Source organism: Microcebus murinus, chromosome 14, assembly GCF_040939455.1.
Source record: "Microcebus murinus isolate Inina chromosome 14, M.murinus_Inina_mat1.0, whole genome shotgun sequence".
Classification (NCBI taxonomy): Eukaryota; Metazoa; Chordata; class Mammalia; order Primates; family Cheirogaleidae; genus Microcebus; species Microcebus murinus.
The window spans coordinates 6854061-6872252 of NC_134117.1; the positions used below are offsets into that span (position 1 = coordinate 6854061).

Below are 18192 nucleotides of genomic sequence, written 5' to 3' on the forward strand. Positions count from 1 at the left end.
GCCGCGCTTTAAGCCTGCGTGACGCGCCGGCGTTGTCGTGGCGCTCCGTCGACGTCCCGAGACCCGGTTGTCTTCCGCTGCCGTCAGGTACCCGCGCGGGCGCCGCGGCGCTGCGGCTCTGGCTCGGACGGGGCGCCCCGACGGCGGCTGGCGAGGAAGGCGGGCGCGGGCGCGGGGCGACCCCGGGCCTGGTTTTCGGGAGCGGGCAGAGGGGGCGCGCCGGGCCTCGGCCGGACCTGAGGTTCCGCTTCCTCCGCGGGCGGCTCGGACCCGGCGGCCCGGGAGCCCCCGGCCGGCGCGCGGCCTCGGCGGGCAGGGGCATGGCGCATCCCGGCCGGAGGCCTGAGCCCCGGGGTCCTGGCGTAGAGCGGCGGGCGGGCGGGCCAGGGGGCAGGAAGCAGGGAGACGCTGTGGATGTGGCACCTCCGCCCGTCAGACCGGGCGGAGCCCGCCGGCCCTCGCCTCGCGGCCTGCGGGAGCCGGGCCTCCGCCCCACCTCTCGGGCCGCGGGGTTTTCGGGAAGGAGGCCTTTGGGGCGCCGGGCGCAGCGGGCACCCTCGAGTCTTGGGATGGGCAAGGAGGGCACGTTCGGGATACAGGGGACCGCGCAGTGCACGGTGGCTTTGGTCACGGGCCTGAGGCGCTGAGGGAGACTTTGACAGGGGTCCAGCTGTCCCTCCCGGGCATCTCCTGGGCCCTGCGGCTGAACCTGCCCATCTCTCCCCTCCCCCAACCCCGACCTATCTCTTTTTCTCCAGCCTTTGTCCTAGTAAAAGAATTACACAGCGACGTGTGCAGGTCAATTAAATTAGATGGTGTCGAGATTGGGGCAGACGGGACTTTCAGCTTGAAGACCTCATTCCTCGAGTTCTCGAATTCACTGAGCGCTCGTCCTCAGTGACCTGCGGTCTCCTCCCTTTGTCACTCTGTATCTTGTCTTCTTGCGTTTCACCACAGATAAGTCAAGGGGGAAAAAGCAAGAGTGACTTTGAAATGAAGTGGCTTTTCTTTAAGAAATTACTAGTTTCCCAGTTTTTCTCAATTCTAAATCTCTCTTTCCGGGATCTTAAGAGAGTTTTTGTAGAGAAGCTAATCCTTTCAATTGAACCTGGAACTGTTTTTTAGATTACAAGCTATTAGAATCTTACCCATTTGAAATAAACAGTAGAGTCCTTTCATTAGAATATCCTGGTTCCGTCTTTAGAAAATCTAGTTCTTTTCTTTTTTTTCCCCCCCAAATTCATATGTTGAAATAGCTCTTGACTATGAAAAAGATGTAGAATCCCTTTAATAAAAACAAAATTTAAATTAAAAAGCTTATTGTTTGGGGTTTACAATTTTTCATGGTGTTTAAGATTAGTTTTGCATCTCCTCTCCCAAAGAAAAACCCAATTTAGCTTTAAATAGTAAAAGTTCTTAAAAAGGCATTTAAAATAGTGATGAATGGACCGAAGTTCGGAGGTGTGTGGAGGGCGAGGTGCAGGTGACCCAATCCTTTTTCAGAAGTAATGTTTTAGTTGTTTGCCAATGATGCTCTTGAGTTGAATTTCAGCCAGAGTACTGATTACGTAAAAAAAAAAAAAAAAAAAAAAAACTCCTGTTGGCAGAATTAAAAAGGGAAGAAAAGGCCTGTATTTGTAAATGGTTACGTCAAGAAAAATAAATATTTGACCAAAACAGCAAACCAAATTTACTCCTGAAGTCGAATATTTTAAGTGGCTTTTGGATGACTTTACACGGATTATTTGTTTAGAGTAATTTAAGAAAATAGTATTTAATAGTGTAGACTAGGCCGGGCATGGTGGCTCACGCCTGTAATCCTAGCACTCTGGGAGGTCGAGGCGGGCGGATTGCTCGAGGTCAGGAGTTGGAAACCAGCCTGAGCAAGAGTGAGACCCCGTCTCTACTATATAAATAGAAAGAAATTAATTGGCCAACTAATATATATAGAAAAAGTTAGCCGGGCATGGTGGTGCACGCCTGTAGTCCCAGCTACTCCGGAGGCTGAGGCAGGAGGATTGCCTGAGCCCAGGAGTTTGAGGTTGCTGTGAGCTAGGCTGATGCCAGGGCACTCACTCTAGCCTGGGCAACAAAGGGAGACTCTGTCTCAAAAAAAAAAAAAAAAAAAAAAAATAGTGTAGACTAAATTAGCTGTTCAAAATGCAGCCTTTTATGGAAATTCGTGTAGGTATGTGCTGAAGTAGATAGGAATGGTGAGATGGGGAAAGGAGTAGCTTCAAGGACTCTGTTAATTATGAGGATCACTTAAAACTTTCAGTGTTAAAATTTCATCTGGTCAGTAGCAATTTGTTCTTATTTCTAGGACCTGCGTGTGGGCCTCAGTTAAATGTTGGACAGCAGACTGGAACACATTATTTTGACCTTTGAAGACCATTAGTCTAAGGAAGTGAACTCCTGGTGAAAAGATTAGTTATTCCAGATGAGGTCGGAGTGATCACTACCCTTTAGAATTAGACTCAACTTGGTTACAGATAGGTGATTTCCTGATCTCCCTTGGTTACTTGGGTACCTTGCCTCCCTCAGGAGTCCTAATTGTATTTAGGATTGACCTCTTTCATTTGACAAACAATGCTGACAGAATGCTGAACCTGGGCTAGGTTCTAAGGGTGCAAAGTGAATTTTAAGATAAAATTACTGTCTTTTTAAGTAGCTTAGAGTCTAGTAGGGGGACAGGCATGAAAACAAGTGTCCTAAAGTGTTAGGACTGGTGACAAAAGTCTGCAGAGTCTTCTGGAGGGACTTAATTTGGTAAATTCTATAGGGGAGGGTGAAAAAAAGCTAATGTGTGTAGTATTTACGCATAGGAAAAAAAAGTTAATGGTTAAGTATGAAATTGCAGGCAATTTTCTTGTCTGTGTTTTCTAATTTTTTTTATTGATAAATTTACTTTATTAGACTGATTTTTTTTGTTTTCTAATTTTTTATCAACAGAAAAATTTTACTCTTTAAGAAAAACCAATTTAAGAAAGAAAACATGGCCCTGTTGATTTTTATATTTCAGAAACTGGCTAGATCCCTTGTAAATTTAAGGGCAGAAGGAAACTAAACCGAGAGGCCATTTTGTGCTAGGTCTGGCGCTTTAACATTAACTCACTTAATCCTCAGTAAAGCTTCAACCTCGTTTTATAAATGGGGAAAATGTAGCTCAGAAAGACTGACAAAACTGTCTAGAGATACTCTTTAAGAGCTACATACAGAATTTAAATCCTGGTCTCCCAACTCTGCGGACTTTTCCTTTCTATGCTCTTGGTTTTCCAAACTGTTTTGGAAGAAGAAATTATTGACATTGGCTATATTTAAGCCGATCTTAATTCTGTTCTAGTATTTCCCATATAGTGCCAACCAAACACAGTAACTTGAATACAGAAGGTTCTTTAATAGAAGTGTGTTCACAGAATTCTGGTACATCATGATGCATCCAACTTCTGACCTTTCTCGGTTGAAGTAAATATCCAGACTTCACCTTAAAAAACCCTGAGAATGAGAATTTGTAATGTTTTGAATGTTACTAAGTTATAATTATCCTTTAATAAAACTGCCTGAACTGAGCAGATAAATGGATATGTTGTTCCATTTCTGTTGTGAATTAGCTGAGCATATAACTCATATATAAAATTAGAGGGTTGAATTTAATCTCAAAAGTTCTTTTCACTTGCAGTCTTTCATAATTAAGGTGCTATGCAGAGGTGCTATTTCTTTAGTAATTTTTTAATACCTCATTTTTTTTTCTTAGTGCTTGGTACTAGTGAAGTCACAGAGCTGTAGACCTTGATTATGAAATCATCTTATAGAATAGTTGTTATTTGAAAATTTGTCCCCATCCCCTAGAAACAGATGAACTTTTGGATGTGATCATAATCAAGGCTGCACTTCCTTTAGGAGTAGTGACTTCTACTGTTCTTTAACCATACTGTTTTCTCAAAGCTTATCAAATCCTTCTTTTTCCGCTTAGTTTTATTTGTTGCCTAAACTTTCTCTTTGTTTAATGTGACAACCTTGGCAGACATCCAGTTTCAATTTCAATAACATTTTTTTCTCATTAAAAATGTAATTCATGGCCAGGCTCGGTGGCTCACACCTGTAATCCTAGCACTCTGGGAGGCCGAGGGGGGCAGATTGCTGGAAGTCAGGAGTTCGAAACCAGCCTGAGCAAGAGTGAGACCCCCGTCTCTACTATAAATAGAAAGAAATTAATTGGCCAACTAATATATATAGAAAAAATTAGCCGGGCATGGTGGCACATGCCTGTAGTCCCAGCTACTTGGGAGGCTGAGGCAGTAGGATTGCTTGAGCCCAGGAGTTTGAGGTTGCTGTGAGCTAGGCTAATGCCAGGGCACTCAACTCTAGCCTGGGCAACAAAGTGAGACTCTGTCTCAAAAAAATAATAAATAAATAAATAAATAAAAAGTAATTCATGATCATTGTAGAAAATGTGGAAAGTACAGAATAGTAGAAAGATATCCACAATGACCTTTTTGTGCCTTTCTTTATAGTTTTTCATTATATTTTTTGCATAGTTGTACATCTTGTATATATGGTTTTATTTTCTTCATTTAAATATATCCTAAAACATCTCTTCATGTCATTAACATTTTATTTTATTTTTTATTTCGGCATATTATGGGGGTACAAATTTTAAGGTTTCAAAAAATGCCCTTTCCCTCCCTCCCCCTTAAAATTTTATTTTAAATGGCTGCACTGTTTGTCATTATGTTGAACCATTCTCATATTGTTGAACATCTTTTATGGGTGTTTCTTCACATTCCTATTTATAAAAGAGCTTGGGAGTGAAATTACTGAGTTCAAACACATATCTGAGTTCAAACACATGTAAGACTTTTATTATGGCTCTAATTCTTTTCAGAAAGTTGTTTCAGTGTGGAGTATTGCTTATGCAATATTGTAAAATATGTATTTCCTCTTCAACCCTGTTTCTGCCTTGCAACTTCTAAAATCCTTAGCATCTCCAAATGTTGCCTTTTTGTATGCTAATGAATGACTGGTGGCTGGCAGCCCCTAGGCAGCTTCAGGATGGGGGCTGGTCTCCTGAAAGACCAAGGCAAGACTAGAGGGTTGAGACTTTCAGCCCCATCCCCCAACCTCCCTGGAGGGGCGAGGGTCTCAAGGTTAAGTTGAGTGCCAGTGGCTTAATCAATATTGCCTACCTAATGAAACCTCCGTAAAAGACCCCACAGGATGGGGTTCAGAGGCCTTCCAGATAGCTGAACACGTGGAAGATCCTAGAGGATGCACACCCAAGGAGGGCATGAAAGCTCTGTGCCCCCTTCCCCCATACCTCTACATGTGTATCTCTTCCACTGTATCTTTCATAATATCCTTTATAATAAACTGGTAAACGTGTTTCCCTGAGTTCTGGGAGCTACTCTAGCTAATTAATCGAATGCAAAGAGGAGGTCGTGGGAACCCCAACTGGAAGCCAGTTGGTCAGAAGTTCCTGAGGCCTACACTTGTGACTAGTTGATTCATCCGAAGTGGGGAGGCTGTCTTGTGGGACTGAGCCCTCAATCTGTGGGATGTGATACTATCTCCATGTAGAATAGTGTCAGTGTCAGAACTGAATCGGAGGACACCTAATGCCTGCCACAGCAATTGATTACTTGCTTGATGTGTGGGGAAAAATCCCCATCCATTTGACCTCAGAGATCTTCACTGTTGATTGTTGTGTTGGTGTGAGAGCAGAGGAGAAAGGGTTTCAGATTTTCCACGCCTGAGTGTGTTTTATTGCTAATTTGTTAGCGAAAAGTAATGTCCTTTTTTATTTAGTCAAACAGAATTAATTCATACTGAGTAGAGCATAAAGAGCCCAAGAAAGAAATTGCAGATTAATGTTTTAGACTTAGCAATAGTATTTTGGGAAAGATCTGCCTAGACCAATTAGACATTTTTGCCAGTAGCCAGGACCAATCTAATGATTCTGTATCACTCTTTTTTGCTTCTTTTTATCTACCCCTTTGAGATAAAATCTGGTGAAAGTGTTATGGACCTTCTTGGGAAACTATACTTACAGTTCTGCCTTTTATTTCAGGAGATATTGGATCCTCTGAATACTGTCCCTTCATCTCTGAATAAAAATCTGTATTCTAGTCTGAACTGTGGGAAGAAAGGATTGTTGGTAAGTCTTTGGCAAACCAGAATGCTGGATTTTGTTCAGTAATTTTGAATTCTTGAACATACTGGATTTACTGGGTAGCGCCAAGTTGAAAGGGAAGTAAGCCAAGCCACAAGTATTGTGTTTTGCTAATTTGGCAGCTCACATCAAGAGTGCTGTGAGATTATGCATGGTTTGACTTGTCATTGATAGAGTTCTGTTGAAACATGAATTAACTAGTCTTTTAAAAAATAAGTATAGATGTACTAACTATGCCTAGTTTTTGGCTACTTTCTCCTAATTTTGAATTTATCTTTAAACTTATTTTTTCTCCCAGACATGATTCCTGTGCTTTCTAATTGCCTTTTTATTCTTAGTTTCTTTCATAGCTTACTTTTTATGGTTTATAGTGATGCTTAATGCTAAATTTGGACACAAAGAGGTGTGTGAAGGCCTGTGGTGGGGGCTGGTTTCAGGGTTGGAGGCCACTGGGGAGTGTTGCCAGAATTCTGAAATATACAAATATGTTGGAGTAAATGCAGGCATGTTCAATGATGGTTTTATTACTAACATTCATACAAGTAACTTACTGTGTTTTGATGTTTCTAGTTCCTAATTACCTTTTTCTCCTTCAAACAATTGCTAAGTTTTATAGTGTCAACAGAAAAAAAGCCAAACTCTGTAAAAAATCTCTTTAAAGAGATTTATTCTGAGCCAAATTTGAGGACCATGACCTGGAGCCACACTCAGGAAGTCTTGAGCAGTGGACTCGATGTGGTTAGGTGACAGTTTGGTTTTATACATTTCAGGGAGACAGGGGTTACAGGTAAAGTCATAAATCAATACGTGGAGGCATACATTGGTTTGGCCCAAAAAGGTGGGACCTCTTGAATGGGGAGGGGCAGCTTACAGGTTACAGTGAGTTTAAAGATTGGTTTGTAATTGTCTAAAGGCTTGGAATGTTTTAACATAAGGGGCTGTTATCAGAGATAAGCCACTGACATAGATTTGTTGTGTAAATTTAGGTCCTGCAGCTTTGTCTTGCATACCCTTAGGCCTGTTAATGGGTTACAAAGGATGTCCCCAATAAGGGAGGGGGGCATGATGAGGTATGTCTGACCTTCCTCCTCCTGGCAGACAATTTAGTTTTAGGATATTCCTTTGGCCAAGAAGGGGGTCCATTTAGTCAGCTGGTGGGGAGATGAGCCTTAAAATTTTATTTTAGTTCACAATTGAAACAACCATCCTAGCAGAATAGTTGTTTCTTTTGGGAATTGCTTTTGGAAATTTTAAAAAATATATATTTATTTACTTTTATATACTTTTTGGATATGTTGAACATAATTGTAAAAGCTCTTCAAAGCCATTATGAATTACAAAACATTTTTTCCCTAGTGTTTTTGCCTTTCACCTTTGTTTATGATAAATTCGACCTATAGAAGTTTTAGATATTTGTGGCTAAATAACAGATTTTACCTTTTATGGTTTCTATCTTTGGTGTTAAGCTCTTCCCATCTCCCAAAAGTCAACTATTTCCCATCCACATCTGTTCTTTTCTCTTTTAGGATGATCTGTGCTATCTTTGTAGAAACCAAATCCTTAATTGCTTCAATCTCCAGAGACAAGGACTAAAGAGTTCTCAGTGACCACTGAGATCCAGTGGTCACCAGGGTCCTGGTGACCACTCTGGCAGCTGCCTTCTTATTTCTTCCCCCTGCGCCTAGTCTCTACCCTATAGTTGTAACTGCCAATAGGGTCATGCAGGGTAGTATTGGACTGGACGGTGGTAAATCCTCAACACATTTTTTTTTTTTTTTTTGAGACAGAGTCTCTTTGTTGCCCAGGCTAGAGTGAGTGCCGTGGCATCAGCCTAGCTCACAGCAACCTCAAACTCCTGGGCTCAAGCAATCCTGCTGCCTCAGCCTCCCGAGTAGCTGGGACTACAGGCATGTGCCACCATGCCCGGCTAATTTTTTCTATATATATTAGTTGGCCAATTAATTTCTTTCTACTTATAGTAGAGACGGGGTCTCACTCTTGCTCAGGTTGGTTTCGAACTCCTGACCTCCAGCAATCTGCCGCCTCGGCCTCCCAGAGAGCTAGGATTACAGGTGTGAGTCACTGTGCCCAGCCAACACATACTTAGTGCTCGCATCAACTCTGGAGAGACTCTCACCCTTTTTGATTGATTGAGATGAAGTACTCTGTTGCCCAGGGTGCCCTGCTGTCTCAACCTCTCCAGTAGCTGGGGCTGCAGGCACGTACTACTGTGTGTAGCTCAAGATTCTCACTCTTAATGCCGTCTCTTTTGTTTGGACAGGTCTGTGGTTTTCCTGCTTGAAGGACACCATGTTTTCCAAACTAACACATTTGCAGAAGGTTGTGGTGCGTGGTCATGGAGTTCCTTCTTCAGTGGCTTTTGCTACATCTGTTGCAACTAAAAAAACAGTCCAAGGCCCTCCAACCTCTGAATACATATTTGAAAGGGAATCTAAATATGGTGCACACAATTACCATCCTTTACCTGTAGCCCTGGAGAGAGGAAAAGGTACATTTCATATTAATCCACTCCCTCCTTTTTGCTTGAAACCATTTATAAAAATTAATTGCTTTTGTATTTTCTCAGTATACATTTTTCCAGATGCATTTAATGTCTATAGTGCAGATACAGTTAATTCAGCCTTTACTGTGTGTCTACTGCTGTTGCGTCACGTGCTGTGGGGGCTGCAAAGATGAACTCATTTAGTCTTTGTCATAGTGTACCTCACTACAGGAATGCAAAAAAAATAAGGGAAGCACTATAATATTGCTGTCCTTTTTTATTTTAATTTTGGCATAATTTTAGACTTAAAGAAAAGTTGTAACAGTAGTACTAAAAATTTTCTTTTACTCTTTATGCAGATTTCCCAAGTGCTAACATTTTACTGCTTCTGTTTTACTATGTTATCTCTGTCTTCTCATCTCCCACTCCCACATATTATACATTTGTTTTCTGAACTGTTTGAGAGGAGGTTGCAGACGTGACACCTCTTTACCCATAAATGCTTAGTGTGTCTTTCCTAAAACATAAGGACTTTCTTTTTATAACCATAGTGTTAAAATCAGAAACTTAACACTTGATAATAGCACCATTATTTAATCTAGAGACCTAATCTAGATTTCATTTGTTGTCCTTTTTTATAACAAAACAAAAGCTTAGATTGTGAATTGCATTCACTTGTCAGGTTTAATCTTTTTTTAACTGAGAGCTTTCTTTGTCTTCTTGATCTTGAGAGTTTTGAAGTGTATAGGCCCATAATTTTGTAGAATGCACCTCAGTTTGGGGTTGGCTGTTGTTTCTTATGACCAGAATCAAGTTATATACCTTTGCATGGCGCTGTTGTGCCTCCCCTCAGGAGACATGTCTGCTCGTTCCATGTTGCCAATGGTCACTTCCATCACCTAGTAAGGTTGTGTCTGCTAGGCTAAATAATATTCCATCATGTGGAGAGACCACATTTTGTTTACCACTCATCAGTTGATGACATTTAGGTTGTTTCCACTTTTGGGCTATTGTGAATAGTGCTGCTATGAACATTCAGGAACCAGTATCCGAGTCTCTGATTTAAATTCTTTTGGGATATACCTAGGAGTAGAATTGCTGGTAATTATATGTTGAACTTGTTGAGTAACTGCCAAACTGTTTTCCATAGTGGCAGAATCATTTTATATTCCCACTAGCAATGGTTCTAATTTCTTCACATCCTTGCCAAAACTTGGGGTTTTGTTTGTTTGTTTTGTTTTGTTTTAATTATAACCATCCTTGGGAGTGTGTGATGGTATCTCATTGTGGTTTTTTTTTTTTTTTTTTTTTTTTTGAGTCAGAGTCTCCGCTTTGTTGCCCAGGCTTGAATGAGTGCTGAGGCGTAGCCTCGCTCACAGCAACCTCAATCTCCTGGACTTTAGCGATCCTCCTGCCTCAGCCTCCCGAGTAGCTGGGACTACAGGCATGCGCCACCGTGCCCGGCTAAGTTTTTCTCTATATATTAGTTGGCCAATTAATTTCTTTCTATTTATAGTAGAGACAAGGTCTCGCTCTTGGTCAGGCTGGTTTCGAACTCCTGACGTTGAGCAATCCGCCTGCCTCAGCCTCCCAGAGTGCTAGGATTACAGGCGTGAGCCACGCGCCCAGCCCTCATTGTGGTTTTGATATGCATTTTCCTAATGACTAGTGATGCTGAATTTGTTTTAATGTACTTCTTAGCGATTTGTATGTATCTTTGTTGGAGAAATATCTATTCCAGTCTTTGTCTTTTTTTAATTGGGTTGTCTTTTTGTCGTAGACTTATAAGCGTTCTGGATACTAGATTTGCAACTAGATACATGATTTGCAATTTTTTTCTCCCATTCTATTTTTCCTCCATTCTGTGGGTTGTTATAATCTACTTCTCATGATTTTTGTCTGTTATATGTAACTTCTCTGGCTTTTAAAATCTAATTTTGGCTCCTAAGTGTTAGAATTAGGTAAAAGTTTTACTCCAGAGTTATAACCCTTTTGTGTTATTTTTGTCTGGACAGATAAACTACAATTCTTAATAATTCCTTATAAACCAAAGTTTATTAAGCCTGAGCTAAAATAAGCCTTAACTATAAATACATATTAAATGGAGGTTCACATATAAGCATGCAGAGGGCTTGCTAGCAGTCCTAATCTTTGTCCTTTATGTCATACAGTAATTTTCTAAAATTATTTTCCTTTTTTATATATTTTAGGTATTTACCTATGGGATGTAGAGGGCAGAAAATATTTTGACTTCCTGAGTTCTTACAGTGCTGTTAACCAAGGGCATTGTCACCCCAAGATTGTGAATGCCCTAAAGAGTCAAGTGGACAAACTGACTTTAACGTCCAGGGCTTTCTATAATAACGTGCTTGGTGAATACGAGGAGTACATCACTAAACTTTTCAACTACCACAAAGTTCTCCCTATGAATACAGGTAAAGTATGTCCTTGTTTTGGTACATCTACAAGAAAATAATCTTTTTATTTTCTGATAATTTAAAATATTTTTTAAATCTGAAAATGTCCCCCTGGCAGGAGTAGAGGCTGGAGAGACTGCCTGCAAACTGGCTCGTAAGTGGGGCTATTCCGTGAAAGGAATTCAGAAATACAAAGCAAAGATTGTTTTTGCAGGTATGTGAAATTAAGTATTAACTGCTATGATTTATTTATGTTTTTTTTTAAGAGTCTCACTTTGTTGCCCAGGCTAGAGTGAGTGCCGTGGCGTCAGCCTAGCTCACAACAACCTCAAACTCCTAGGCTCAAGCAATCCTGCCTCAACCTCCCAAGTAGCTGGGACCACAGGCATGTGCCACCATGCCCGGCTAATTTTTTCTATATATATTAGTTGGCCAATTAATTTCTTTGTATTTTTAGTAGAGAGTCTTGCTCAGGCTGGTTTCAAACTCCTGACCTTGAGCAATCCGCCCGCCTCTGCCTCCCAGAGTGGTAGGATTATAGGCGTTAGCTACCGGGCCAGGCTGACAACACTACTTTTAGCTAACAAATTAGCAATAAAACACTCTCAGGCTGTGGGTGTGGAAAATCTGAAACCCCTTTCTCCTCTGCTCTCACAGCAACACCAGGGTGTCCCAGTCTCTAGGAAATCTGACACTGTTAATACCTTGCCTCTGCTCTTTTTTTTTTTTTTTTGAGACAGAGTCTCACTTTGTTGCCCAGGGTAGAATGGGTGCCATGGCGTCAGCCTAGGTCACAGCAACCTCAAACTCCTGGGCTCAGTCGGTCCCCCTGCCTCAGCCTCCGGAGTAGCTGGGACTACAGGCATGCGCCACCATGCCCGGCCTATTTTTTGTATATATATTTTTAGTTGGTCACTTAATTTCTTTCTATTTTTAGTAGAGACGGGGTCTTGCTCAGGCTGGTTTCGAACTCCTGACCTGGAGCAATCTGCCCAACGAGGCCAGAGTACTAGGATTACAGGCGTGAGCCACCTCGCCCACCCTGCTATGATTTATTGATGAAACATTTCTAATATGTTTGCCTGGTATATGATATGTTATTTGCTGAACATTTCATAAAAATTAATGAGCAATTTCTTCTTGTCGGGTTTATTTCTAAGTTATTTCTTCATATATGGGATTTTTCTTAACTTCTTACTCTTATCTCCCTGTAATGAGTGACTGTATGGTTGGATTTCTCATCTGCTTATCAGATTTTTTCCTATACCAGTGTTCTAGGTAGTTAGTCTGGTTTGCTGGTAGAGGGTTTTAGTTAGGTGTTAGGATTTGGTGAAATCAGAATGGGGCCATGTCCTACGTAGGATATGAGGTTTGAGTCTTGCTATCAGATGTGCTGTTGTGCCGTGTTCTTCTTAGAAGTACTGGTAAGAGGAGGCTTTGTTATACTTCTGGACTAGGTGAGAGGAATAATTTGAATTCTGGTTAGGGAGACTAACAGTTAATTAGTAACTTATGGATTGTTATATTCAAATGATAGGTTTTGACCCTTTTTTTTTTTTTTGGATTACTTTGAGGATGACCTTTTTTTTTAAGCTTTCATTTTTATTTTGATTGATTCAGATAGATCGAGTCTTGCTCTGTTGCAGTGGGTAGAGTGCAGTGATGTCATCGTAGCTCACAGCAACCTCAAACTCCTGGGCTCACACAATCCTCTTGCCTCAGCCTCCCGAGTACCTGGGCCCGCAGGCGTGTGCCTTGATGCCCAGCTAATTTTTCTATTTTTAGTAGAGACAGGGTCTTGCTGTTGCTCAGGCTTGTCTTGAACTCCTAATCTCCCACCTTGTCCTCCCAGACTGCTAGGATTATAGTCATGAGCTACTGTGCCTGGCCTTAAGCTTTAATTTTTTAAAAAAATTTTTTTGGTAGAGAAAAGGGTGTCTCTATGTTGACCAGGCTGGTCTGGAACTCCTGGCCTGAGGCCAGGAGTCAAACTTATAATCTAGCTCTTTCGAAGGCTGAGGCAGGAGGATCACTTGAGGTCAGGAGTTCAAGACCAGCCTGGGCAACATAGGGAGACCCTGTTTATATAAAAAATCAAAATAAAGATTTTAAAAAATAACATTAAAAAAACCCAAAGTATGCATAAATTTGTGACTGTACATGGTCAAAGTTCATTCTTGTGATAGTTGAAATCATTAAATATTCTGCCTTATAAATGGATGCAGTTAAATTATAAACCCCTTAGTATAATAGAATCCGGAGTTCACTTGATGGCGAGAGGTATTTGGGATGACAGATTAGTATTCCACAGAAAGAAATCTTTGCACAACTCTGTAACTTGCCATTTCATTTTATTTGAGGGTATTATGGGGGTACAGTAGCTTGCCATTTTAAAATTTGTGCCTTAGTTGTAGGACAATATAACTGTTTCTTGCAAACAAAAATATTTCTTGGTGATTTTCATTCTTATAGACTGTGTCCAGTTTCTTTCATAATAGCAGAGGGTACAAACATGTTATCACCCGAGTATTGAAAGAAGCTGGAGAGTAGTGGGGTGGAGAGACAGAGGACAATGACCCCCAAATGTAAGCCCCTCATACCTGCAAAGTGGGCCACAGAGGATGAGATTCCTAGGTGGGGGAGAGCATATAGGCTCATCAGTGCCTTTTTCTTAAGCAAGGCTAGTCAAATCAACATGCTGTTGTTTGTGGAAGAATAAAAGATGGATTTCTCCTATGTGAGAGATGTAGGTGAAAGAGGCTTTGCAAGGGTAGTATTTGGAAATACCACGAAGCCAAAAATACAATAATCCAGTACTGAGTTAATTGAGTTGCTGCTGGCAGAGATGGTGAGAAGACATAAAAAACATTCCTAATTTGGGAGAACCCCAGCCCCTCTGTTATTCTACATTGTTTCTTTCCTTCTTGAATTTAACCCAATCTGAAATTCTCTAGCTCACTTGATTCTACTGGTTTATGGTAGGTGTTTCTTCCCTACTAGAAGAGAAGCTCCTTAAGGGCAGGGAGCTTGCCAGTTGGTGTCACTGTTCATCCCCAACACCTGGAACAGTGCCCGATATAGTAGGTCCTCCTCAGTAATCTTTATTAATGGGTAAAAAATGTCCCTGAAGAAAGGCAGATGTCTGTCATTTAGCATTATAAAGAATTCTAATATTAAGGAAGGTAAAATAGAAAGTGTTTGCCTGAGGCTCTTTTCTCCAAATGAAATTGAAAATGTATTCTGTAGTTAGCTTACAGTGTTGGATTTTTAAAAGGAAAACTGCTAGATTCTCTATGATACTGTCTTTCTCACATCATCTCATATCATAAATGCACGTTCTTGAGAAAACATGCATTGAACACCTCAGTTGTTAAGGTTTGGTACTGAGTTGGGATTATTGAAAGAAAAGTAAGTTGTCTATTCTCGGGGGCCTATATATTCCAATCAAGAGGCTCAGTAGAGAAGTTCCTAACTTAGCAATTTTCAAGGCCAGACCTAGTGGTCTTATGTGATATGAACCTTTAGGAACCATGGTTTCTGATACCAGATTTTGTTTTAACAGTGGTAAGCTCACTGAAGGTTTGTTAAAGCAAACCCTTGTTTTTTTTTAGTCAACTTCCCATGGTATTTTGGGGGACACAGTGCTTATTGTATTTGGGGATTTCTTTGAAATAATCACTGTTTGTTTCTCCTTTCTAGCTGGAAACTTTTGGGGTAGGACTTTGTCTGCTATCTCCAGTTCCACAGACCCAACCAGTTATGATGGTTTTGGACCATTTATGCCAGGATTTGAAATCATTCCATATAATGATCTGTCTGCACTGGAGGTACTTCACTAGTGTCATGGTACTTCGCTCATAGTAAATAGAAGTTAAACTTGTTAAGTATATGGATTAAAAATACACTATGTGGCCGGGTAAGACCCCATCTCTACTGTAAATAGAAATAAATTAATTGGCCAACTAATATATATACAAAAAATTAGGCCGGGCGCTGTGGCTCACGCCTGTAATCCTAGCTCTTGGGAGGCCGAGGCGGGCGGATTGCTCGAGGTCAGGAGTTCAAAACCAGCCTGAGCAAGAGCGAGACCCCGTCTCTACTATAAATAGAAAGAAATTAATTGGCCAACTGATATATATATAAAAAAATTAGCCGGGCATGGTGGCGCATGCCTGTAGTCCCAGCTACTCGGGAGGCTGAGGCAGAAGGATCACTCAAGCCCAGGAGATTGAGGTTGCTGTGAGCTAGGCTGACGCCACGGCACTCACTCTAGCCTGGGCAGCAAAGCGAGACTCTGTCTCAAAAAAAAAAAAAAAAAAAAAATTAGCCAGGTATAGTGTTGCATACCTGTAGTCCCAGCTATTCAGGAGGCTGAGGCAGTAGGATTGCTTGAGCCCAGGAGTTTGAGGTTGCTGTGAGCTAGGCTGAAGCCAGGGCACTCACTCTAGCCTGGGCAACAAAGTGAGACTCTGTCTCAGAAGAAAAAAAATACACTATGTAACAGTAATGACAATTTATCTCATTTAGCTTGGGCCAAGATTTCAGACTTATTTTTAGTAATGGTCAGTTACTTTCCAACACAGGGAAAACTGGGTTCTGTGATGTAATCCTTACAAATGACCCAACCACTTTGGATTTCTATCCTTCATAACAATTAGTTTGGGTATTATCTGTTTAATTACTAGGTGAAATTGCTGTTTTCAGTTAGATTTTTAAAATTATGAAGTGGAAGACTTTTGTAAGAAAGCCTTAAAATGGCTTTAAAAGTCCGTTTACTTTAAGTTTTATTTCTAATACATTTATGTATTAGGAAATATAGGTTGATGTAACTTAAAGCTGAAATATTTGGAGCTTCTGTTAATTTAATGTCAGTGAAAAATACTATACTTGTGAAGTCAGAATATAAGTTAGTGCAAAAACTTGATTTGCATGCTTACCAGGGAAATAGGTAGAGTATATGATTTCAGATTTCCAAATATGATAGAAAGGAAGTTATTAAAACTTATTTCTGTTTTTCTTTGTAGCGTGCTCTTCAGGACCCAAATGTTGCCGCGTTTATGGTTGAGCCAATTCAGGGTGAAGCGGGTGTTGTTGTTCCAGACCCGGGCTACCTAGCGGGAGTGCGAGAGCTCTGCACCAGGCACCAGGTTGTCCCGTGTTAACTGTTGTGATGAGGCCAGAGCATCCCCTACCTAATTTCCCTCATCTGTTTGAATTCTGCTGATAGGATAAGTGCAAAGATTAAGTCACCCTTCTACTCGAGGGAGATGATGTTGTAAGAGTTTAAGAACTTTCTAGTGCTTAGAAACCTGCATAGAAGCTGACTTTTTACTGTCTCTGGAACATTGGCCATACCTTACGCTCTGGGCATACCGTGGCTCTAATGGAGTAGGGGTTGGGAGGAGAAATAAAGATTGCTATTTTCCCTGTGGAAACAAAAATGCTAATTAATATTGTTACATTTTTTTACCCCAATAGGTTCTGTTTATTGCTGATGAAATACAGACAGGATTGGCCAGAACTGGTAGATGGTTGGCAGTGGATCATGAAAACGTCAGACCCGATATAGTCCTTCTTGGAAAGGCCCTTTCTGGGGGCTTGTACCCTGTAAGCCTAATGTCCAGTCTCTCTCTGTTCCCTGCTCTGGTGAAATATACCCCTAACGTATTTTGACATTAATTGATTGTGACAATAATGTTTTCCAGATGGTTTGATTTTTCCAAGTGTGCTATAGGTCACCTGGAATAAAACATCTGTAATAAAAACATTTTAGGATTCCAGTGTGTGACCCACTTGGTTAATTTTGACAAGAGAATTGAGTATGCCTTGGAATTTGCTATGGCATTTGATTTGGGTGGAAACGTTTTACCTCAAAGGACTCCTATAGACGCCTATCCTTTTTTCCAGTGTTCAGAAACATGGCATTACTGATTGTTTAAAACCATGACTGATGAACACAGAGATTGAAAAATTGATGTTTTTTTCTTTTCTTGAGTTTGCTCTTCAGAGACAATGATTGGTACTAGATTATAGGGCTCTCATGTATAGACATTTTGTTGAATAGACTAAACTTTTGCTGTAGAAAGTACTCAACTTTCTTTTCTAAGCATTTTGCTTTTATTTAAAAAAGTTTTTTTGGCTGGGTGCGGTGGCTCACACCTGTAATCCTAGCACTCTGGGAGGCTGAGGTGGGCAGATTGCTCAAGGTCAGGAGTTCGAAACCAGCCTGAGCAAGAGTGAGACCCCGTCTCTACTATAAATAGTAAGAAATTAATTGGCCAACTAACATATATAGAAAAAATTAGCTGGGCATGGTAGCACATGCCTATAGTCCCAGCTACCCGGGAGACTGAGGTAGTAGGATTATTTGAGCCCAGGAGATTGAGGTGCTGTGAGTTAGGCTGATGCCACGGCACTCACTCTAGCCTGGGCAACAAAGTGAGACTCTGTCTCAAAAAAAAAAAATTTTTTTTTCTCTTTCATTTCTGCCTCAACTCCTCTCCCCACCCACCACCTAGGTGAGTGTTGCCCCCTGTTTTCTAAGCATTTAAACAAAGTACTTCACCTTGAAATTGGAAAGGATTACAAATTATATCATCACAGAAATAACTTTTCTTTTAGTTCCAAAATTGTACTGTGTGCCGTTAGAGTGTGCCTGATGTGTTTGTCAGGTTGTTACTTGTAGTTCAGATGGGAGACAATAAGCTCTTGTTTATTAGAGCAGCTTCATATAAATGTGTTCCTGGTTGGCTCCGAATAAGAACACTTAGTGCTGAGAAATGACGTGGTGAATTCACTGTCTTTCAGGTGTCTGCAGTGCTGTGTGACGATGAAATAATGCTGACCATCAAGCCAGGGGAGCATGGGTCCACGTATGGTGGCAACCCCTTGGGCAGCCGGGTGGCCATTGCAGCCCTTGAGGTAAACGCTGGTACAGCCATGCAGTATCTGTTTCTTTAAGTAGTGTTGAAGCGATTTTTAATTTGGGCCTACTGGTATAAGAAGAAATTTAATAACATTGCCAAGTATTAGAGAATATGGAGAAGAGAGGAAAGATTCCAGGATCAAGGCATTCTCAAAAAGTAATCCAGCTTTCTGTGAGG

General features: G+C 41.0%; 1 protein-coding gene and 1 pseudogene across 2 annotated transcripts in view; both read left to right on the forward strand.

Moving 5' to 3' along the window:
- OAT (ornithine aminotransferase) overlaps positions 1–18192 on the forward strand; it is a 23707-nt gene continuing 5515 nt past the window's right edge. Inside the window, exons 1-9 of one of the 2 annotated variants that reach the window (XM_012781329.2) lie at positions 1–87; positions 6068–6154; positions 8451–8678; positions 10883–11107; positions 11208–11303; positions 14789–14916; positions 16114–16236; positions 16568–16696; positions 17897–18010. In XM_012781329.2, the coding sequence (XP_012636783.1) occupies positions 8480–8678; positions 10883–11107; positions 11208–11303; positions 14789–14916; positions 16114–16236; positions 16568–16696; positions 17897–18010 (1014 nt within the window). In that variant the 5' untranslated portion in view covers positions 1–87; positions 6068–6154; positions 8451–8479. The remainder of the gene's footprint in view (positions 88–6067; positions 6155–8450; positions 8679–10882; positions 11108–11207; positions 11304–14788; positions 14917–16113; positions 16237–16567; positions 16697–17896; positions 18011–18192) is intronic. The other variant, XM_012781330.2, reaches the window with a different exon arrangement.
- Positions 18127–18192, forward strand: part of LOC105880299 (small ribosomal subunit protein uS10-like) — a 1679-nt pseudogene continuing 1613 nt past the window's right edge.